Source organism: Lemur catta, chromosome 22 (assembly GCF_020740605.2).
Source record: "Lemur catta isolate mLemCat1 chromosome 22, mLemCat1.pri, whole genome shotgun sequence".
NCBI classification, from domain to species: Eukaryota; Metazoa; Chordata; class Mammalia; order Primates; family Lemuridae; genus Lemur; species Lemur catta.
The window spans coordinates 4,875,215-4,899,541 of NC_059149.1; the positions used below are offsets into that span (position 1 = coordinate 4,875,215).

Genomic DNA, 24,327 nt, shown 5'->3' on the forward strand with positions numbered 1-24,327 from the left:
CAAGAAAGACTGAGGCAGAGGGCACCAGGAAGGGCTCACATTAAACATAAATTCACGTCTCAACAGCAAGATTTTCCTCAGCCACCTTCATTCCATTTGATTCTCAAAACAGAGGCAGCAAAATGCCTCTATCTGAAAGCAGCATAGAGGGTTCTTTTATGGGGAAATTGGCACCAAATGAAATAATTTATACACAGACGAATGGGTAGGTCTCTGCCTGATCACTCTACAGTGAAACTTACCACTAAAAAGCACCCCGCTCAGATTCCAATCAGCTTTTCATAGAGCTTTACTTGGAAATACCAACAAACAACCAAGGACCATTAAGACATTTGAGGAAAGTTTCCAACATGAAAAACAGACAAAAACAAAGAAACTCTGAGGAAAGCAAAAAATGCAGAAAGTGGATGAAAATAAAATTTTAAAAATCGTATAACTGTGTATGTATACACAGGTGGCAAAACTATAAAGAAAAGCAAGAAAACAATTATTTAAAAACTTGGATCGAGGTTTTCTAAACTGGATAGGAGGTGAAGAAAGAGGCTGTGACCAGCAAGGCAAACACAGGGCCTTCCAGGGTGGTGGCAATGCTCTGCCTACCTACGTTACATGAGTGTTCACTGCAGAATTAATGTTAAATTGTATGTATACATATCGTGTGCTTTTCTGAATGTATGTTTATTATACAAGGAAAAAGTAATGGGGGTGCTGGGGAAGAGGGATTGCTAGTTTACACGGGTGGACAAGAAAGGCCTCTATGTTAAGGTAAAAACTGAGCAGAGACCCAGAATGAGGAAGCAAACGACACAGTTACATGGGAGCAGAATACACCACACACAGGTTACATCGGACAATGTCCTGAGGTAGGAGTGTATGATGAACTCCAAGAACAGCAAGAAGGTCAGTGTGGCTGGGTGAAGGAGTGGTAGAAAATGTGGTGCAGGAGTTGGGATGGGTGGAGGCAGACCATTCAGGTCCTGGTGAGTTATGTTATTGAAAACAAACTAAAGTAAATAAATAGAAATATACCATCAACGCAGATTAAATTTAATTTTTCCCTTTGAATAAGAAAATCAATCTCCAGAAGGATATATAAGAAGTTGCTAACAGTGATGCCCCCTGGGAGGAAACTGGGCAGTGTGGGGTTAAGAAATGAATTAAAAAAAAAAAAAACTATGATTAACATTTTCAGAGAGGTAAAAGAAAATATTATATTTGTAAAGCAATAATAGGATATAAAAGTTCCATTGAGAAAACAAAAAATTCTTCGGAATTAAAAGATATGACAGTAGAAATGAAAAATTCAACAGGCAAGCTAGAAGAAAGGTATGTAATTATCTCAGAAAGTAGAGTAAAAACACAAGAGAGAAAAAAGGACAGGAAAGGTTAGATAATTAAAGGATCAATTCAGGAGTTTCAACAGCTGAGTAGGAATTCTAGAAAGAGAACAGAGAAAATAAAGGGAAAGAATTAAAAAAAAACCTTATATATATATGAAAATTTCCTAAAACCAAAGCTAGCAGGCATTCAGATTTTAATGGCTTGCTAAGTGCCAAGCACAATAAAACAAAACAAAACAACAAAAAAACCCTCCTTACACCAAAGCACACCAGCATGAACACGGAGCTAAAAAGAAGATCCTAAAAGCTTCCAGAAAACGAACAAGTTACCAACAGGGAATGGGAATCCACATGAAAGACTTCCCCCAGAGCACAGGAAGCCAGAGGACGATGAAGCAATGACTTCAAAACACGGAGGAATGATCCCAGCCTAGGATTCCATATCCAACTCAACCAAAGTATAAAGGGAGGACAGAGATTATTTTCAAATATGCAAAGCCTAAAAAAAATTATCTGTCATGTACTTTTGTGAAGATGCCACTGGAAAATGAGCTCCACCCAAAGAAGAAAGTAAACCAGGAAAGAGAAATATAAAGAATTCAGCAAACAATAAGATAGGAGAAAGACAAAGGAATTCTCAACATAAGGGTGAAAGGGAATGTCAGAACATGAATTTATTTGTTATCCCAGTTAAAGTGAATAACCTTAAATTCTGCTGCAGAAATACCAATGTAATAGATTAATGGGCAACCCCAGACCCCACTGGGGGTATTTATACAACCCATGGTGTGTGCATCATGTTACCTTTCTAAAATCTGAAGAACTATGGATTATAAAATGCATCCAGCCTAAAAGATTTGGGATTTGAGACTATGGACCTGCATATATGTTTTTACGTATATTTCTGTAAAAATTGGAATCATATGGCTCACACCTCATACTTTTGTATTACTGAAGAATTTGCATAAATATGAATTTTCATAGCTAAATGGCATTTGTCCTATAAATGTTTCATAATTTTCTTATTGTTAGACATTTGGGTTATTTTCAATATTTGTCTACTATGAAATGATGAGATCGATAGCCTCACATAGTTCCAAAAGACAAATTTCTAGAAACAGAATTACTGTGTCAAAAGATACATGCATTTATAAAGCTTTTAAAGACAAAGACAAGTACCTTCATGTAATTTACAAATAAATAAATGCACAAAGAAATATTTAATTACAAATTATAGTAGGTAGTAAGAAGGAAAAGAACCTTGAGCCATGAGAGAATAAATGTGTAGCACGGGTTCACTCAGTGGTCATATAGGCTCAAAATTAGGCAAACACTACACAAACTTTAGTTTTACTCGCATTCCAACTTTCTCATAACCATGTAGTAGTAATACGATTAGGCTTTTACAAGGGCATAAGAAAAGTTCCAAAGGTGCCGCCCCATCATCAGAGGCTGTGTTTCTTTTTACCCTCTGAGCACTACTGGCGTGGCAGAGATATGCTACCCAGGGCCCAAAGAATTGCCACGAATATGCTGGAGTCGGGGGCTGGGCGGGAGATAAAAGAAAAGTAACAAGAGGGGAAGAGGAGGAGGTGTACACAGGTAGGTGATCTGATCTGAGCCTCAGTGAGAGACGGCTGTGACAGGGACTTCCTCTGGGTGGAGCACAGCACTGAGCAGGACACCTGGCTCAGGACAAAACTCACTGAAAGGGCCCCTCAAACATCATCTTGTCTTTATGCCTTAAATTTTCTATTTCTTTTTTCATTGTAATACTTGGTTGAAAATTACCACCTGTATTTTACAAAAGGAACATGATGCTCAGAACAAAATATTTCTTCATAGCACCCTTAGGAAGTAACAATAACTTCTCCAGGCCAAAAAAAAAAAAAAAAGAAAGAAAGAAGAAAAAGAAAACATTGTCAAGATGTCAGCCCCACGTACAGTGGCTCATGCCTATAATCCCAGTGGCTGGAGGGGCTGACACAGGAGGATCGCTTGAAGCTAGGAGTTCAAACAAACCTGGGCAACATATTGAGACTCTGTCTCTATTTGAAAAAAGAAAGATGCCTAATACTAACCCTATCTTCACACTTATATATCTTAAATATAGTCTTTGGAAATTAATATTTGAATTTTCTTTCAAAATAATATTTACTTGAGAAGGTTAGGAAACTCACAGTGCTATGGTGTGACAGCACTGTGCTGGGGCTGGGACATAACAGTGACTACATCAGTCTGGCCCTGACCTCATTTCATAGCTCTAATAATATAGTGGGGTGAAACAACCAAATAAACCAACAAATAAGGGGACTTCTGAAATGGCAAGGATTAAAGGGAACAAACAGGGTGAGGGGCTGAGTGCTGGGGCTGAGGGAGAAGGTGGCCCTGGCTGAGACAGCACACGCTCAAGGAAAGCCTCTCCGAGGAGGTGATAGCAAGTCCAGGTAAGCACGAGCATGCAATGGCAGAAGCCAAGGGAAGGGCAGTGCGCACGGCACATGGGGCAGAGGCTCTGAGAAGAAAAAGCCTTGGTGACCCTGAGGCTCAGAGAGGATGAATGCGGCCGCAGTTGTGGGTCAGCAGGAAAGTGGAGTAACAGGTGGGCAGAGGGGTCACATGGCACCTGGTGGCTCACGGTGAGAAATCTGGGAGTGATTCTCCAGGGAGCAGGACACCACAGAAGATTTTAGGGAGGAGAGTGATATAATCACATTTATATTTTTAAAAATCATCCTGGCTTTAGAGCACAGAATAGACTACAGGGGGGCAATGGTGAGACTGGGGTCGGCAGTTAGACTTCTGCAACCTAAGCAAGAGTGAAAAACAGCCTGGGGGGTGGGGAGCTGTGCTTTGAAGGTTTACCTAAGAGGTCTCACACAGAATGATTTCTACCTGGGCTGGAGCAGCAGGGTGAATGGGAGGGTGATGGAGGGAGATGGAGGAGATCAGTGTTGTGGTCACCCATGTGGGCATAAAAGTAGGTGAGCTTGTGGGGAAAACACAGTAGGGAAATAAGGCAGGTTTCTAGGCAGCGCTGTGTCCATTTGACATCCATGACCATGAAATTTAAAGTGAAACTAGTTAGTTCCACCGCTTGATTTTCCCCCCAGCAGCTGACTTTTCTGCAGCAGATTCAGAGGATAAACTTGAGTTCATGCACGGCCGGGGCTCCGCAGAGGGATAAAAGGAAGCAGGCAGCGGAGCTGACGGCAGCGGCGCACGGAGTCTAAGCTACCTTCGCTAGCGAGGGCAGAAAGGAGAGAATTAACAGCACAAAATCAAATTTAACATTTATTAGTGATCATGTGCAAACTACCTATAATACAGTGAATAAGGTTATTCATCTATTGACCACCTAACAGCTGTTTGAACCGACATCCTAGAAACTATAAATGGAAGACAAACTGATTATTAATTTTGAAGGCAATTTTTCCTTAACTTGAAACTATTATAAAATTAAAGTATCCTATAGTAATACTTCCAGGCAGAATGAGAAAAAAGTCCTTACCTCATGATTATAATCCAAGATTCCTTTTAAAATTTTCTTTAAGTTGCTTATCTGTTTAAAGAGAGAAAACAACTGAGTAAAAGGCAAACATAGATCAAAACATAGTTTAACACAGAAAATTTGTGAGCCAACTAATCACTCTACTTAATCAAAAAGTAATTATAAAAAGATAAAATTCAACGGCATATATGAATTACCATCATCATCAAAAAAGGACTATTAAGGGCTTTTTTTCCTTTTTTTTATCAACAAGGATGAACTCAATATTAATGGCTTTTGATCCAAGAGGTTTGTAAAATACATTATGTTCCCAATTATGTAAAATTTTCAATGTTATGACCACACTGACAACAACTGGAGGGTAATAAATAAGACTTTTTACAGGTAAAGAAAAAATATGTCATCCTTAATAATGAAAACTTGAGTTCAGTGCTGTTTTCCCTAGGAAAGTAGAGCTGCATCTACATCGAGTTTAAGTTCTAAAGTTAAAATATTAAGAAAAAATTATAGTCAAAATTACCCTTGGAAATCTCTTTAAAATAATTCACAAAGTATAATGTCTCCAAGTTCCTCCACTGTCCCAAAAAACCACTACTGTTTCTTTAGTTAAGCACCAAAGTAAATATTTGAGGACATAAGGTTAAAAAAATTACTATTATATGTTGAAATACTAGAGCACCACTCAGCATTGCAAGATACTTGTGCTATAAGAAACACCTAGAAATGAGATAGGATGAGGAAGCAACATACGGATGTCTTCCAACATTCACTCCCTCCAGAGTGCAAGTTCACTGGGCACGTTACCTGGGGTGAAATGACAGGCAAAATCACTGCACTATTTACTGTCAACTGCAATTTTTTTCCTCTTTTTGACCCAACTCATGCAATTACATCTGTGTTAAATGTGTACATGATCATGTGTCAATCCAGATGACCTGGCCAGCGTGAGTACTTGAAGGTCTCCTGGAACAGCAGACAGCTGAGCCTGAGGCTATCAAATAAAAGAGCCTGAATCATAGCAGTGCAATCCAGGAGTTAATTAAAGACATATTTATTTTTAAGGGAGAAAAGAAATGGAAAACTTAGTTTATTTTTTTAAAAATCTCATAAATAAAGTATCTTATACTTCCGAAAAATTTTGGAGGTATGGAAATTTTTATTTTATTATATTTTATTTCCTTTATTCTAGGATGTTAATTTTTTCACATATCTATATTTTAAATAGACACTGCAGGTATAATTTTTTCATATTTTTAATATTTGAAATTAGAATGTCTTGAAAATCAATGTGTTCATTTAAAATGATAGTTTTTTATTCCATCACAAAAAGCTATGTATCTTATATTTAATCAGTAGCATCATAAAACTGAAGCAGTATAACAGAGTAAAAGAGAACAGGAATTTCAGTTTTGAATGTCAAGAACAAGATCAATCTTTTCATCCTTCTCCATATTGCTACCACTGTGCTACTCGTGATCCTGAAGGTGATGGGTGTGGGGTGTGTGCGAGTGTCTGTGTGCATGTGGGGGAGGGGATACACACTCCCTCTGCTCAAGCCAGCAAGCAAACACAAAATGATTAGCAGCACTATTTTAAACATTCATGGATTGTTTTAAACATGTTATAACATTAGAAAGTAATCATTTTCATTATCTGTTCTTGAAAAATTGTTTAAAAGTTAAAATAGTTCCATTAAACAGTTTGCATTTACTAGCTTAGAAAAAAGAAGGAAACGGATTTTGGCAGACACAATACTTAAGCACTCAGTAAATACCTTTTTTTTTTTTATCAAACATGTGTTTCTTAGGAGAAATATAAAGACAAACCAAGCTTAGCACATCTTAAGTCTAGGGGCATCACATGCTTAATCATTTGTATTTCTGAGTCTATACTAATCTGTATCAAAAAGAAATGGTCCCAGGGATTTCCAAACTGCCAGTCATGACCATTACTAGGTCATGAAAATCAATTAACACAACAAAATCACAGAGATGGAGAACAAAGGGATTGCAAGGGATTAGAGGTGGTGTGGATGTGGCACCAGGGAGCCATGTGGTGACGAGACAGTGCTGTGTCTTCATGCAGTGGTAGTTACAGAAAGCTACACGTGAGACAGAGCTACACAGAACTGCACACACACACCAAAGAGTGCATGTAACACCGGTGAAATCTGAATAAAATGTGGATTGTACCCACATCAGTTCCCCAGTTTTGATACTGTATTATAGTTATGCAAGAAGTTGCTACTGGAAAAATTCGGTAAAAGGTACATAGAACCTCCCCGTGCATTTTTTTTGCAACTCCTTGTGAATCTATAATTATTTCAAAATATAAAGTTAAATGAAAACATCACTGCATAAAACAAGAGGAAACACCTGTTCAAATATATTTGCACATATATTTTAGGAGGGCAGCAGGCTATAATGTAAACTGTATTTCTTGCTGTGGGTTTTGGTCAAAGAAGCTTGAGAAATACCAGAACATAAAAGCTGCTGGGAAAGAAATGAAAATGTTTCATTCTCCAAGTGCTCTGGACAGAGTTAATAATGATCAATATTATCTCATTATTAACAAAGCTAGCAACTGACATATGTCCCATGCACTATTCTAGTAGGTCCTATTGCAAACCCCACTTTATACATGGGGAAGCCAAGGCACAGAAGGGTCACATCATTGCCCCAGACAGTACATGGTGGAGCTATAACGTGGACACAAGCATGCTGACCCCAGAGTCCATGCCCTCAGTCACTGCACTTCACTGACTCATACCATGTCATACCCAGGTGAGCAACTCCAGGTGATCCCCAATCTTCAATTCTCGGTTATTTCACTATAGGCTAACCAAGTTTCTAAAGCTCACTGGACACACATCAGATTTAAAAAAAAAATCAACAAATATCATATACACACAAATATTTAAAGATTTAACACATGGAAAAAATTAAAAAATACCTTTAGCCTCCAATTATCTCCTACTTCGGTTTTGATTCTGTTTAGCCAATTTTCATCAAAATATGCAGGATCTCTGCAAAATAAGGAAAAACTAGTATATTAAGATCATGAAGCTATCAAGCTAATAAAAAAATCGAATCCCATCCCATATCATCATTTAACTGCAACATAAAAATATGTTTGCCACATATCAGCCACTAAATAACTTAGCACTTGGAACCAGATGCAATTACAACAGACTTCTCTAAAATCGACTTAACATTAGTATCTCATTTAAAAAAAAACAGATTTTTTTAAAAATCAAAAACAAACTAAAAGGCTAAAAGTGGTAACACACAGCTAACACATTTTACAAACAAGTTATAGGCCAGGCGTGGTGGCTCACGCCTATAATCCCAGCACTCTGGGAGGCCAAGGCAGGCAGATCGCTTGAGGTCAGGAGTTCAAGACCAGCCTGAACAAGAGCGAGACCCCATCTCTATTAAGAAAACAGAAATTGGCTGGACAACTAAAAATATAAATATATATAAAAAATTAGCCAGGCATGGTGGTGCATGCCTGTAGTCCCAGGTACTCGAGAGGCTAAGGCAGGAGGATTGCTTGAGCCTAGGAGTTTGAGGTTGCTCTGAGCTAGGCTGATGCCACGGCACTTTAGCCCGGGCAACAGAGTAAGACTGTCTCAAAAAAAAAAACAAAAAAAAACAAGTTATAGATGTATACACTAACCTGAAATTACCTTAATTGTAGATAACACATGAATATCTAAAAGCAGTCAAAATCAGTGATAGGATTTTTAAATAGACGAACATATCAAGAAAGGCAAAATAAAATTATCAGTTAATATAAATTATTGTCCAAGACCACAGAACACCTATGTTTGTCCTGCTCTAGCAATTGCTAAGTCCAAAAATCTTTCCGTAACACAACTGTCTCTATTCACACACACACAAAAACAGAATGGCAATGACACAGATACATGTAGGAAAAATCTGTATTTCAACTTTTACTGTAACTCAAACTGATAAAAATATAACCATCACTACTAAATTTTAGTTAAATTAGCTTTAAATGAAGCAAGATGTTCCTTAGAATTTTTAACTTTTGTTACTAAAAAAGAAAAATGTGCTTATTTAGGTAATAAGTAAAAACAGTTACAGCTAAATCACCTCTATAGAAATCTGCCTGGATTCTTTTTGAAGCCTGTATCACATCACTAGACAACATATTAACTTTTCTATTTTTAAAAACAAACTTTATTGAGATATAAGTCACAGGTGATATAATTTATCCATTTAAAATAGACAATGCATTTCAGTATATTCATAGAGTTGTACAACCATCACCACAATCTAATCTAATCTAAGAGTATTTTCATCTTCCCAAAAAGAAATCCTGTATCCATTAGCTGTCACTTCCATTTCTCCCTCTCTTCAGTCCCTGGAAACCACCAATCTACTTTCTGCCTCCATGAATGTGCCTATTTTGGACATTTCACATAAATGAAATCATACTATGTGGTCTTTTGGTTCTGTCTTCTTTCACTTCGCACGTTTTTCAGGTTTATCCACATTGTAGCATGTGTCAGCACTCCACTCCTTTTTACAGCTGAATTACATTCTACTTACAATATACCACATTTTGTTTATCCATTTATCACTGATGTACATTTGGTTTTTTTCCACTTTTTGGCTATTAAGAATAATGATGCTTTGAACATTCCTGTACCAGTTTTTGTGGGGACATATGTTTCATCTGGGGACATGTCTAAGGATGGAATTGCTGGGTCCCCTGATAAATCTATGTTTCACATTTGAAGAGTGCCAAGATTTTCCAAAGTAGCTGCAATCTGCATTCCCACCAGCAATGCATGTGGGTTCCAATTTCGCCACAGCCTTGCCAACACTTCTTATCGTCTGTCTTTTTAGTTATAGCCATCCTAGTGGATGTGAAGTGGTTCTGATTTGCATTTCTCTACTGGCCAACGATATTAAGCATCTTTTCACGTGCTTATTGGCCATCCATATATCTGCTTTGGAGAAGTCTATTCAGACTACCTGTTCTTTGAAAAACTACATTTTTTATTGATTTGCAAGAGGTTTTTTGATTTGTTTTAATATTCAGAATACAAGCCCCTCATCAGCTATATGATGTGTGACTGTTTTCTCCCATTCTATGAAGTTGTATTTAATATTTTCACTTTCTTGACGGAACACAAGGTTTTAAATTTTGATGAAGTTCAATTTATATTGTACTTTTGTATCTAAAAGCCCTTGCCTAATCCAAGGTCATGAAGATTTATGTTTTAAGAGTTTTATACAGTTCTGGCTCTAATATTTAGGTCTATAATCCACTTGTACATGGTGTAAGCAAGCAGGCTAACTTCACTGTTTGGTACGTGGATACTCATACCCATCTATTTTTGTTTTAAGCTTAGTGTCTTTAGTTGAGGTTCTTTTGTTATTAAGAGAAACCAATTTGAGCAAACTTGTACAAAAAAGGCAACTTACTTGAAGATCACTGAGGTATGTTATGGTACTAGAAGACAGCTGGGCCTCACAAAGTACTGGAAGAAGAATCTGGACAGTATTCTCTTCCTTTCATCTTTGTTTTTTCTGTCCACCTACATCATTTTCTCTCTATAGACCACTTTTTCCTATTTCCCCATACACAACGCTGGAAATGGTTGCAGACATGTTCCAAGTCTTTATCACTTCAGTTCAAGCAATTAAAAAACAGATATCACTCAGTCCCAATTCTAAATCCCCAGGAAAATCCACATGATCCAGCTGGTCTGTTTTTCATCCCTGGCCCAATTATATGTAGCCAAAAGGATGGGAGGCTGCAAGGAGGACACACACAACTTTGGGGGGAAGAGAGACCACACCTGTTGGAAAAGGGCTGAGTTCTCAGACGGAGGGACTGCTGTACACTGGGGCAGACATCCCCCGACAGTGTTCTCTATACTCAAAACCTCTTGGAAAAATAGCTTATCCAAAGAAAAAAAGCAATTGAAGTGAATTCCACTAAAATATTAAAGGATTATTATAAAAATCAATTCACAAGTTAGAAAACATTCACTGTAATATCTCCTTTGCTGAAACAAAGTCATTGTTAATTTTGATACTTAAATAATTTAAAAAGCTATAATCCAAAAACCACAATCAGAAATCAAGTATTAATCTTTTCAACTAAAAACAACTCACACGGAGGAAAATCTGGAGTCTGGTGCTACGCGGAGCTGAAGATTACCCAAAGTCACGGGCATGGAACTTACTAAGTGAACGGCAAGTCAGGTTCACGCAGCTAAAAGATACAGTACTTACATTTCACCAGAAAGTCCCTTATTTCTTTAAAAAATGATTTAAAATGTTTAAGAAATTATATACACCAAGAACTTCAAAGTTATGGAATACTTCATTTGCAATTTGGAGTAATATAGCTTATGAATAAAATGACTCAGAAAAGTCTACATAAAATGTTTCTAATCAAGTACCATGATACAGTTTGCTTATTCCTTAAAAAATTGCCAGATCAAAAACTCAGAATCATATCTGAGCTAGGAAGGGAAGATAAGAAAAAAAGCTGCTACTATCATATACACCACTTATTACACCAGTGATACATGTATTACATCAGTAACATACCTGGCATCAAACCAGACACTTCACATTCACAAAGTCATTATTATCCTGACATTACAGTTAAGGAATATCAGACTTAGAAATTAAGTAATTTTCCCAACCAAGTTAATGGGATAATTAAGTGGCAGAGTTGTTAGTACAATCATTTTTGTTAAAACAGATCAGCAGAATTCAATACATAACTGGGTCTAGCAAAACCACACAAAGGTCCTGTGGCTAATTATCTCCCTACGTTCAGTAAATTCGGTCACACAAGCAGAAAAAGCTCAGCATCACTCACAACTCGTTAAGGGCAGGCATTGTTTCATTCACTGCCGTCCTGCCCAACACCTCATGTCTGGGACACAGCAGTTTCTCAGTAAATCGGGTAAAGTAGCACTCACTTATTGCCAATCTACTACTTAGGCAGAACATAGCAAGAATAGTAGTCTACAATTTTTCTTATATTCAATGTAACTTTTCCTAGTAATAAACGTTGACTCCATATGCAGGTACCTAGCCATAACTTCTATTTCTATAAGTAGGTCACAATTTCAGCAATGTTTTCTAAGGACCCCTTCATTAATGGTCTCAGGCTAGAATCAAACAACATAAAGGTAATTTTCTCAAAACTCTTCATGGATGACAGTTCTGCACAGATATGTAAAGCACAACTGATCATCTTACTGGGGATGTTCTTCATGAGTAAGAGGCTATCTTTAGCTTCTTACTATGTCTTGACTCCTACTAAGAAAAAAAGAAAACATACAAAATCATTTCCTTAAATTTTGCCAGTAATACATTCACTTGTCTGTAACTTATGTATTAGTTACAGCCTAAGCTAAAGAAAAAGTCCATTAATCTTGATCCTCAATATAATTCCAGAAATATATTGTCTTCTTGCAGGCAAACGCCTTCACAGAAACCAAAAAATTAAACTTTATTTCTACTGCTATAATTATTTATGCAAAGTAATTTTCTTAATGAAATGCAAATTAAGATGGGGTCCAAAACAAGTGTATTTGGGGTCCATTTCTTAACAGGGCATTTTTATTAGCAAACTTTTAGTATTTTTTACAGATATGTTGATTCTTAGGTATGACTATTTCTTAATGATGTCTTAATTACCTAAAATAATCATCTTGGTCCTCTGCCATTAAATGTGTATTAAAGAGTTGACCATAATAATTAAATTTCACATCCATAATGACAACAAAAATATAGCAAATTATGCTTAGCCCCTGCTAAGACAAACAATACAGGTACATAAGGGATAGATTCCAAACCAAGGACAGGTACTTCAGTGTGCTATAAAATTAAAAGTCTCTACTAATATTTATGAGGCTCTACACCATGGTCTCTGCTTGACCTTCACGGCATCTACTCTGGTCTCATCTATTCTCCTTCCCCTTCTTGAACTTTGAAAACAAAACTGATGGCACTTAGAGGCACAAATTGTTACTTCTGACCTTACTCTTTCAACCAGCATGTAGTTGTGGTATAGTAAAAAATATCTTTGGTCTGTGTCCCCAGTTCCTGGCATTCATCCTCTAAAACCCTTGGAATTTCCTGAGGGTCAGGAATGTCTTTTGTAACTCATACTGAGGCCCTTTCGACCATACCCGAGTTTATGCTAATGAAGTGATTCACCGTGGGGCCCCTGGACTGCTACGGGATGGGGGCTGGTCTGAGAGGAGCCAGCCAGGAGACTAGAGGCTGGAACTTTCAGCCCACTGGGAAAGGGAAAGACTGGAGATTGAGTTCAATCACATGGGCAGGGATTTCAATCATGCCTATGTAATGAAACCCTAAATAAGCACTGTAAACAACCGGGTTGGACCAGCTTCCAGGTTGTGAACCCGTCAGTGTGCAGGGAGGGTGGTGTGCCCAGAGGGCATGGAGCTGTGTACCCCCCCCAGTCCACTCCTCGCCCTAAGCGTCAACTTGGGGGGGATCATAGGACGCTCCAAATTTGTAGTTGGCTGGGCAGAAGTATGGGTGAACTGAGGACTCCATTTTCAGGTGGGTGCCCTGTAGGACCGAGGCCCTAACTTCAACTTGTGGGGTCTATGCTAACCTAAAAGGAAGAGGTTGAGACACAAAATATAATTTAAAGAGCTTACTTGAACCAAAGTGAAGACAGCTGCTCAGAAGACTCAGTCCCAAACAACCCTGGATGCGAGCTCTGTTTGGCCTTTGTTACAGCAGGTTTTTTTTTTTTTTTTTTAAATTTTTTGTAGAGACAGGGTCTTGCTATGTTGCCCAGGCTGGTCTTGAACTCCTGGCCTCAACTGATCCTCCTGCCTTGGCCTCCCAAAGTGCTGGAATTACAGGCGTGAACCACTGTGCAGGGCCCAAAAGCAGGTTTTTAAAGGCAAAAAAAAAAAAAGGAGAGATAGGGAGCGAGCTGATACAAAGTTGTCTGTCAGAAATTCTCATTGGTTTACATAAATAATATTCATTAGTGATCGGCTGTACATTGTTAAGTTATAGGCTGTGGGATATACTTTCTGGTGCAGCATTATAGCAAGCAGTTTTAAGAGATGAATACATAGCTCAAGGGGGGGAGTAGGATGTGACTGCTGTCTCATTTTAATGTTTCTCTGGGCCTGATAATCTAAAAGGACTCACATTTCTCAGATCAAAGTTCTTTTCTCTACTAACTCTGGGTAGTGTTAGAATTGAAGAACTTTGCCCTTAACTTGTGGGGCCTGAGCTAACTCAGATAGTGTCAGAATTGAACTACAGGACACCCACTGGTGTCAGGGAAACTGTTGATGGAAAATGAGAGTGGTGAACCCTTCCTGAAGACAAAGGCCAAAAGAAGACAAAGTTGCTTTCTTTTAATTTTAAAGTTAAGTTGCATAATCCCATATTCATTTATTCAACAAATATTTTCTGAACACCTGCTACACTGCAGGACAAGGGGATGGGAGAGTGAGGGAGGTGGCAATATCAAACAGGGTGGACTACACTGAGAAACTGACGAATGTCAGCACAGGCTGGAAGGGGGAAGAAGAGTGGGATGTGAACAGCAGCCACTGGAGAGGCAGAGGCAAAGGCCGTGCAAAAGCCGTAACGCAGGAGATACCGACGTGCTTGAGAAGGAGCAAGGAGCCACTGCCTCCCAGAGCACTAGGTCACGAGGTCAGAGTGGTGACAAGTGGTCCTGAGCACTTAGAATCTTATACACTATTGTCAGCACTTCGGCTCCTACCTTGGGTGAAATCAGACACCAATGTAGGGTTCTAAGCAGCAAATCTGATTTACTAAAGAATCACTCCAGTATCCTGGGAGCCAAATTTAAAGTGTTACAAGGAGGTAAACAGGACAAATGTTATCAAATGATGCTGGCAAGTTAAGAGAAGAACTGAGAATGGGCCACTAGCAATATCTAGGTCACTGGTGGCCCTGCCAAGTGCAGCTTTAATATAATGGTAGGGACAAAAGCCTGACTGAATGAATTTAAGAGAGCAGGAGAAGAATCCAGACAACTGAGTATAGACTATTCTTCAAAGGAGTTTTGCTGCAAAGGGGAGGAGAAATGGAATCATGATAGAGAGATGTAAGACCGAGAGAAACATTTCTAAAGAAGGGAAAACTGACGGTGTAGGAAAGAGCGGAGAATTGGTAAAGTGAAGGTCCTGAGTAGGTGAGAGGCAGTGGGAGCCAGTACACAAAAGGCAGGGACTAGCTTGGAGATGGGACCCTCTCCCAAATCCTCCAGCTCATATGTGGTCACAGGCAGCAAACAGGTGCTGCCAGGTGGGTAAACACAGCCACGGGATTCTATGGAAATGTTCTTTTACAGGTATTTGTTCCAACTTTCTTAGAAGCAAGATATATCCTACTTGTAAGGGGACAGATGAGAGACAGAGAAGAGAGGTGGTACTGGAGGCTGAGAGAGATGTGGGACAGTCATCCAGAAGAGTGGGAATGAAAGAACGCAGGAAATACGGTGTGATGCTGGATTCCACGAGGTAACACCTGGAGTTTCCTGGTAAGAAATTAAAGACGAGACCCATCAGCATGTTTGTGTGTTTTTCCAGCCAGGCTCAGCTGCACTGGTGAGAAACAGAACAGGCAAGACATTAGAGTTAATCAGAGCTGTGGGTTTGTCAAACAAATACAAAGAAGTATGAGAAGACCTAAAAATGTGGGTGTGATTATGGGTACAAGGGAGCGACTATGATTGACCTGGAATCTCAGCTGAATAAGAGGAAAGAGAGAGAGCACAGCATGAAGGTGAAGGCCGTGCTGAGATCCACTGGTACCAGAGAACTGAAGAATTACTGGGGTCTCGGTACTAGAAAGTAGTGATCAGACAGTGGTAAATGAAAACTGAGATTATGAAGGGATTATGTATTACTGGTAATCAAGAGGTAGAGGGCATAACTACGGGAATGAGTGGAGGAAGCTGGGTGGAAGACGTGATTAATTGAAAAGAGTTCCAAGAAACTGATAGGCAAGGATACAGAGGATCATAAAGGTACATAGTCAAATCACCAAGAATCTGGACAAGAGTGGCAGTGAGCCAGGATTCCAGCTGTTGGGAAATGGCAGGGAATTATATCAACAATGAAGGGTAGTGGATGATGTCATAAGATTCAAAATTATAGGGCTTTTGGGAAAATGAAGGAAAGTGGCCTGGAAGCAGAGCCAAGGAGTGCCCTTGCTGGCGTAAGTGGCACATGAAGCCTGTGGCATCTGTATAATCTATAGTGACAGAAAGCAGATCAGTGGCTGCTTGAGGATGAGAAACGGTTATCAGGAAAGAAGGGATTACCAAGGGGCATGAGGACCTTTGGCAGTGATGGATATATTCCTTTTCTTGATTGTGGGGATAGTTTCACAAACATATACACAGGTCAAAATTTATCCAATTATAGTATACTTTAAAAATGTGTCATTTATTGTGTATTCACCTCAATAAAGCTACAACAAAAGGGGAGGGTGTCTAAAAAGTAGTAAGCCATCAAGCCAGGAGAAGACATGGAGGAGCCTTAAATGTACATAGCTAAGTCAAAGAAGTCAGTCGGAAAAAGGCTGCGTACTGTGTGATTCCAGCTATGTGACAGTTTGGAAAAGGCAAAACTATGGAGACAGGAAAAAGATCAGGGTCGCCAGGGGTGTTGGGGGCGGGATGAGTAGGCAGAGCACAGAGGATATTTAGAGAAACTGCTCTGTGTTACACTGCAGTGGTAGATACATGACATGCATTTGTCAAAACCCAAAGAATGTGCAACAGCAGGAGCGAACCCTCACGTACTCTACGGACTCTGGGTGATAACGACGTGACAGCGTTGGTTCACTGGTTGTAACAAACATATGGCTCTGGTGTGAGATGTCGACAGCAGGCGGAGGCTATACGTTTGGTGGGGCAGGGGTTATGTGGGAACTCACTGTATTTTCTGCTCAATTTTTAAAAACTTTTAAAAACTGTAGTAACGGCAGCAAGTACATTCATACTATTGTGCAACCACTGCTACTATCCATCTCCAGAACTTTTTTTTTTTTTTTTTTTGAGACAGAGTGTCACTTTGTTGCCCGGGCTAGAGTGAGTGCCGTGGCGTCAGCCTCGCTCACAGCAACCTCAAACTCCTGGGCTTAAGCGATCCTCCTGCCTCAGCCTCCCGAGTAGCTGGGACTACAGGCATGTGCCACCATGCCCGGCTAATTTTTTCTATATATATTTTTAGTTGTCCAGATAATTTATTTCTATTTTTAGTAGAGACGAGGTCTCGCTCAGGCTGGTCTCGAACTCCTGACCTCGAGCGATCCACCTGCCTCGGCCTCCCAGAGGGCTAGGATTACAGGCGTGAGCCACCGCGCGCGGCCTTTCTCCAGAACTTTTTCATCATCTCATACAGAAGCTCTTTTCCACACACTTTTCTGTGAATATAAAATAGCTCTAAAAAACAAAGTCTATTAATTTTTAAGAAACTAAGTAGGGGACACGAACCTACACAGACAAAAAGAGAAGACCAGCAACAAAATTTTGAAAGTTGGAAACCAGATGAACAAATAGAAAATGAATAAAAATATCAGACAGAAATTTAAAAAAACTTATACAAACAATAAGCATACTCAGATCCATTCATATTTGATAAAATTCCTCCTAAAACTACAAAATGATACAGTTTTTCACTTACCACCTCAGACAAAACAAAAAGGGTTGACATTTCCAGTAATATTCTCACTGGGCACCCCCACTGGATTGGCTCTCTTCCTTCCTCTGACCCCTCTGCTGGATGATGCTCTAACCAACACTAAGGGTCAAAGTTCTTCCAGGCTCAGGTTATATATTTCTTTCTTCTTACCTAATATTGTCCCCTAAGTGATTTAATGCAAACTGATGGCTTCAACGAAGAGACACCCAAATAGATATCTGCAGTCTGGACTCAGACTCTTCTGAACTCTAGACCTGCACAGTCAATTGCCAACTTGACATTCCCTCTCAATGTATCGATATCACTCAGATTCAATGTCCCCCAAACCAAACTCATGATCCATCCAGCACCCTCCACAGCCAATCATCTTTCAGTGTTCCCGTATCAGTGTTCTGCACCCTCTTCTGTGTATCTGCTTAAGTCAGAAACTAAAAAGTCAACTTTGACACTTCTCTTTCACTTACCACCCCCATACCAATCATCAAAATCTGCTGCTTTTATGTACCATTTTGAGTCCATCCACTTGTCTTCATCTCCTTCACCACTTCCTGGTCCAAGGTACCATCATCTCCCTTCGGGATTACCACAAACTCCTTTCCAACTAATTATCCCTCATCACCCTGATCTCTTCCAATTCATTTTATACCTGTAGCCAGAATATTTTCAAAATGTCAATCAACTGTGTTAATCCTCATCTCCTACCTTGATAACCCCTCAATTGCTTCTCATAGCCCTTAGAAGACAGACACAAGGCTCTGCACGGTCTGGGCCCATCTACCTTTCCATCCTTATGTTGCACCACACTCCCCTTCTCTGCTGTAACCACTCCCAGCGTGTCCTTTCAGCAGCAGCGTTCACCACACCCCTCCACCCTGCAGCGCCTCTGCACACACTCCACCCTCTGCTAAGAACTCTCTCAGAACCACCTTTCAGATGTAGCTTACATTTACAGGGTATCCCAAAAGTCTCCATACAAAGGAAAAATTCTGTAAAATTTCATAACGAATATTTTGTAAATAAAGGTACATTTAGCTACAATTTCCTATTTTCTCTATGTATGGCAACTTTTGGGACACCCTGTATTTACTCAGTTAACATGTTCATGATGTCCTAGACTAAGTTAAATATATCTCTTGTAAACTTTCATGACACTGTGTACTTCTCCTCTGAGGCATTTGTCAAAACAGCAATTTTGATCTTATGGTTAATTAAAATGTTTTTTTCCCCATGCTATAAATGCTGAGGGTGGACATCACGTCTGCCCGGCTCGTCCCCCTATCAGCAGTGCTGGACACAGAGCAGCCATTCAACAAATACCAAACTGACAAAGAAGTAATCAAATGTTGGTGAGGTTGTATATATTATACAACTACTTAAAATAGATATTATGCAACAATATGGATGAATGTCACAGACATTATATTGAATGGAATAAGACAAAAAGGAGTACATACTGTATGATTCCATTTATAAGATGTTCAAGAACAGGCAAAACTAATTAATGGTGTAGAAGTCAGAATCATGGCTATCTTTGGCATGAGGCGTATTAATTAGGGGAGCCATCAGGTAACTAGAAATGTTCTATACCTCAGTCTGGCTAGTGGTTACAAGGAGATACAGACACATAACACATATACACAAACTTATCACTTGTTTTTGGTATGCTTTTCTGTTTGTGATATATCTCAAAAACAGGAATAAGGAAAAAACGAAGGCATTCTGGGAGGGAAAAGATAGAAAACTAAGTATTGATAAGATATATGCCCACAAGACTTCGGTAAGTTAAAACAACCACTTTGCAGAATACAATGTATGTTACGATCTTTTTTTTTTTCCACTTAATTATTGTCATTGGAAATAGACAAATTATAATTATATATGTTTATGGGGTACAAAGCAACGTTATACATAACAAACACAAAGTGGACTAAATCTAGCTAATTATTGTAATACGAATCACCTCAAATACTTATCCTTTTTCATGGTGAGAACATTTGAAATTTATTCTTTTTTAAAAAATCCATAATACATTATTATTATTAACTAGAGTCACCATGCCATCCAGTAAATCTCAAAAACCATATTCCTCCTGTCTAATTGAAACTTTGTGCCCTCTGACCATCATCTCCCCATCCCCCACTCCCCCAAGCCTCTGTAACCACCATTCAACTCTCTGCTTCTCAGTTCAGTTGTTTTAGATTCCACAAACAAGCAAGATGGTATTTGTCTTTCCGTGCCTGGCTTATTTCACTTGGCATCACATGCTCCAGGTACACCTATGTTGTTGCAAATGACAGAATTTCCTTCTTTCTAAAAGCTAAATTGTACTCCTTGTGTTTTCTTTATCCATCCACCCGTTAATAGACACTTATGTTGATTCCATAACTTGGCTATATTAATAATGTTGCAGTGACCATGGGTGTGCAGATATCACTTCAATATACCAACTTCAAGTCCTTTGGCTATATACACAAAAGTAGAATTGCTGAAGTAGAATCGCTGAATCGTATGGCAATTCAATTTCTAGTGTTTTGTACAGTTCTCCATAACAGCTATACTAATTTACACTCCCACCAACAGTGTACAGGGGGTTCCCTTTGCTCCACATCCTTGCCAATACTCATCTTTCATCTTTTTGATAATAGCCATTTTAACAGGCATGAGGTGATAGCTCACTGTGGTTTTAATTTGCATTGCCCTGGTGATTACTGATGTTGAGCATTTTTTCATATACCTGTTGGCCACCTGCATGTCTTCTTTTGAGAAATATCTATTCAGATCCTTTGTACATTTTTAATTAAGTTATTTGTTCTCTTGCTATTCAGTTGTTTGAGTTCCTTCTATATTTTGGATATCAACCCCTCATCTAATGTATGTCTTACAAATAGTTTGTCTCTTCACTCTATTGATTGTTTCCTTGTTTCCTATGCCATGCAGAAGCTTTTTAATTTGATGTAATACCATTTGTGTACATAAGCTTTTGTTGCTTATGCTTTGGGGATCAAATTAAAAAAAATTGGCCAGGTGCGGTGGCTCATGCCTATAATCCTAGCACTCTGGGAGGCCAAGGCGGGCGGATTGTTTAAGCTCAGGAGTTCGAGACCAGCCTGAGCAAGAGCGAGACCCCACTAAAAAAAATAGAAAGAAATTAGCTGGACAACTAAAAAAATATATATAAAAAATTAGCCGGGCATGGTGGCGCATGCCTGTAGTCCCAACTACTTGGGAGGCTGAGGCAGAAGGATAGCTTGAGCCCAGGAGTTTGAGGTTGCTGTGAGCTAGGCTGACACCATGGCACTCTAGCCCGGGCAACAGAGTGAGACTGTTTCCAAAAAAAAAAAAATCATCGCCCAGAACAATGTCAAGAAACTTCTCCCCTATGTTTTCTTCTAGTAGTTTTACAATTTCAGGTGGTATGTTTCAGTCTTTAATCTATTTTGAGTTGATTTCTGTATATGGTAACAGGTAAGGGTCTACTTTCATTCTTCTACATGTGGATAACCTTTTCCCAACACCCTTTACTGAAGGACTGTCCTTTTCCCATTGTGTGTTTTTGGCACCTTTGTGAAAAATCAACTGACTTTAGAAGCATGGGTACATTTCTGGGCTCTCTATTCTGTTGGATTAGTTGAAATGGCTACTTTTATGGCAGTACTGTGTTATTTTAATTACCATAGCTTTGCAATATAGTTTAAAATCAAGTAGTACGGTTTGTTCTTTCTGCTCATGGCTGCTTTGCTATTTGGGGTCTTTTTGTGGTTCCATTTTCAAATTGTTTTTTGTTTGTATGAAAAATATCATGGGAATTTTGATAGGGATTGCATTGAATTTGTAAATTGCTTTGGGCAGTGTGGACACTTTAACAGTATTTTTCCAATCCATGAATACAGAATAGCTTTCCATTTATTTGTGACTTCTTCAATTTCTTTCATCAGTGTTTTATAGTTTTCAATGTAAGGATCTTTCACCACCTTGGTTAAATTTCTTCCTAAATATTTTGATGTTTTTGGTAGCTATTATAAATGGGATTGTTTTCTTGATTTCTTTTTCAGATAGTTCACTGATAGTGTATAAAAATGCTGCTGATTTTTATATGTCGATTTTGTATCCTACAACTTTACTATACTCATATATTAGTTCTAACAGTTTTTGGTGGAGTCTTTATGGTTTTTTACTAATATATATAATTTCATGTTGTCAGGAAACAGTGACAATTTCACTTCTTCCTTTCCAATTTGTATGTCTTTTATTTTTTTCTTGCCTCACTGCTCTGGCAAGGACTTTTAGTACTATGCTGAATAGAAGTGGTGAGTGTGAGCATCCTTGTCATGTTCCTGAGATCTTGTATTGATAAACCAATAAACATATACATATCTTTCTTCTGGTTTCTGCAAATGATAGAAATCCTACTCAAATTAGCTTAAGCAAAAAATTCACGTATGACACATACCTGGAAAGTTCACTTAGCTAGGCCCACATGCTCACAAATAATTTTTATTAGGAACTTCAATGAAACTCTCCAGAGTGGGGAAAGCTAAAATTTATTAGGGTACCACTCATGTGACCATGAAAATTATAAGATCACTATTCTCAGAGTGCTAGACCCAGGGCAGGCCAGGTTTCCAATGAGCCTTCTTGAGTTCCATCAAAAAACCTGTATGCCTCTATGTCTAGAGAAATGTGCCATGCATTTTAAGTTATAGAAGAAAGTGAAAACAACTATAGTTTCCAAACACTGAGTTCCCATTTCTAAAAGCAAACAGACAGATTCTCTGAAATGGAAGTATCTGAGTGAGCTACTTCTCAGATGGACAACTCTATGTAACTAACTACAAAGTAACACTAAGAATTCATTTAACAATGATACTGATTCTCAAAAGAACTGCAAGACATCCCAGGTAGTCATATATAAACCTCTTAGTGTTATCAGGCCGACAAGTGCTCAGGACTTCAAAATATAAGAGTATCCCCAACTCAATGACTTCTTAAATTCATATATAATAATTTATTTTAAAAAATTTCTAGGTCAAAAGTTTATAGTCATATAATATCAACTTCACAACTATTATGTTTTCAAAGTATTTAGAAAGAAAGAATCAGGTATGTTTTACATATCCCAAACATTCCTTTAGTTATTCAACAAACATGAACACCCACAATGTTGATTGAACCATGAGAAATCACTGATATTTGACCATTCTGACCTATAAGGAAAAGCAATTTCATATGGTTCGGCCAAAAACTAGGCATTTTCCTAGTTGCTAGGATACAGCAGTGAGCAAAACAAATTCCATGGCTCCACAGGAGCTTACATTCTGTGTATGTATCTGGGGTGGCAGGGAGGCAGCTAAATGAACAGCCAAATATACAGTGTATCACATAGTGTTACATCCTTAGGAGAAGAACACAAAAGGTTAAGGGGGATAAAGGGTAGGGAGTGGTTGTTGCTATTTTATTTGGGTGGTCAGGGAAGGCCTCACTGATAAGATGACATTTGAGAAAAATTCTAAAGAAAGCCTCTTAGATTCTCCTACAATGGCAAAATCTGGCCACTAACATGAAAATTTCTGCCAAGAACAAATAATTCTGCTAAAACCATTGGAGTACAGTAAAAATTACAGCTTCAATTAAACTTGTAACCAGCATATACCTAACAAGTAAGTGTTATTGAAATTATCACTGCTGCTCACAGTGCTTATTCTACATGCAAGTTTCATGTAAGCATTTTCTTTAATCCATGTTTTCAATCTAATAAATATCCACATCTAAGAACATACATAAAAATCAGTAATTCATTCTTACATCTTTTGAAGAACCTGGGCCATCACAACCCCATTCGTTAAATCTTCCACAGTCTGGCATGGTGCATCCACATTAAATGTCTGGATCTGAAGGAGAAAAGGGGGGGGGGGGAGAGATTCTGTGGTTACCCATATAGAAGATTTCTTAGGCTTCTTTTTGTGATTATCTCATCTTGGGGGCTGGAATAAATTTTAAAAAGGAAAACAGTTGGAAACTTTTTCCCTTCTGGGAAATTTCCTGCAGATTATTATTGCAATTTTCCCCCACTGGTAAAAGAGACATTGGGTGGACAATGAGTGACTTCCAGCCTCAGTTCTACTCCCAGATGACCAATCTAGGAAAATCATGGTACCTTCTTCCCATCTACCAGTGACTAACTCAGGGACACACAGGGAAAAGACAATTTGGACCAAGGAGATACTTCTGGGGAAGAAAAGTCAACCTTCTCTTGATGTGAATAATACTGCTGCCTCTATTACTGCATCATCCTGTGGCTACCAAGGGAATCAGTCATAATGCAGTGAAAGGCAGAGAAGAGGGACAGAAAGAACTGGGTCCTTAAGGTAAAAACTGAACCACTGAATTAAAATACTTTGGCTCCTCTATTATGTGAAGTATATGTCTTTTTTTTTTTTTTTTTTTTTTTTGAGACAGAGTCTCACTCTGTTGCCCGGGCTAGAGTGCCATGGCGTCAGCCTAGCTCACAGCAACCTCAAACACCTGGGCTCAAGCAATCCTCCTGCCTCAGCCTCCCGAGTAGCTGGGACTACAGGTATGCGCCACCATGCCCAGCTAATTTTTTATATATATTTTTAGTTGTCCAGATAATTTCTTTCTATTTTTTTTAGTAGAGATGGGGTCTTGCTCTTGCTCAGGTTGGTCTCGAACTCCTGACCTTGAGCGATCCGCCCGCCTTGGCCTCCTAGAGTGCT

General features: G+C 38.8%; 1 protein-coding gene across 2 annotated transcripts in view; it reads right to left on the reverse strand.

The window, feature by feature from the left end:
- HOOK3 (hook microtubule tethering protein 3) overlaps window positions 1–24,327 on the reverse strand; it is a 104,163-nt gene that overhangs the window by 71,309 nt on the left and 8,527 nt on the right. For both annotated transcript variants that reach the window (XM_045535681.1, XM_045535682.1), the window contains exons 2-4: window positions 23,396–23,481; window positions 7,804–7,876; window positions 4,852–4,902 (exon numbers count right to left, since the gene is read on the reverse strand). In XM_045535681.1, coding sequence (XP_045391637.1) covers window positions 4,852–4,902; window positions 7,804–7,876; window positions 23,396–23,481 — 210 coding nt within the window. The remainder of the gene's footprint in view (window positions 1–4,851; window positions 4,903–7,803; window positions 7,877–23,395; window positions 23,482–24,327) is intronic.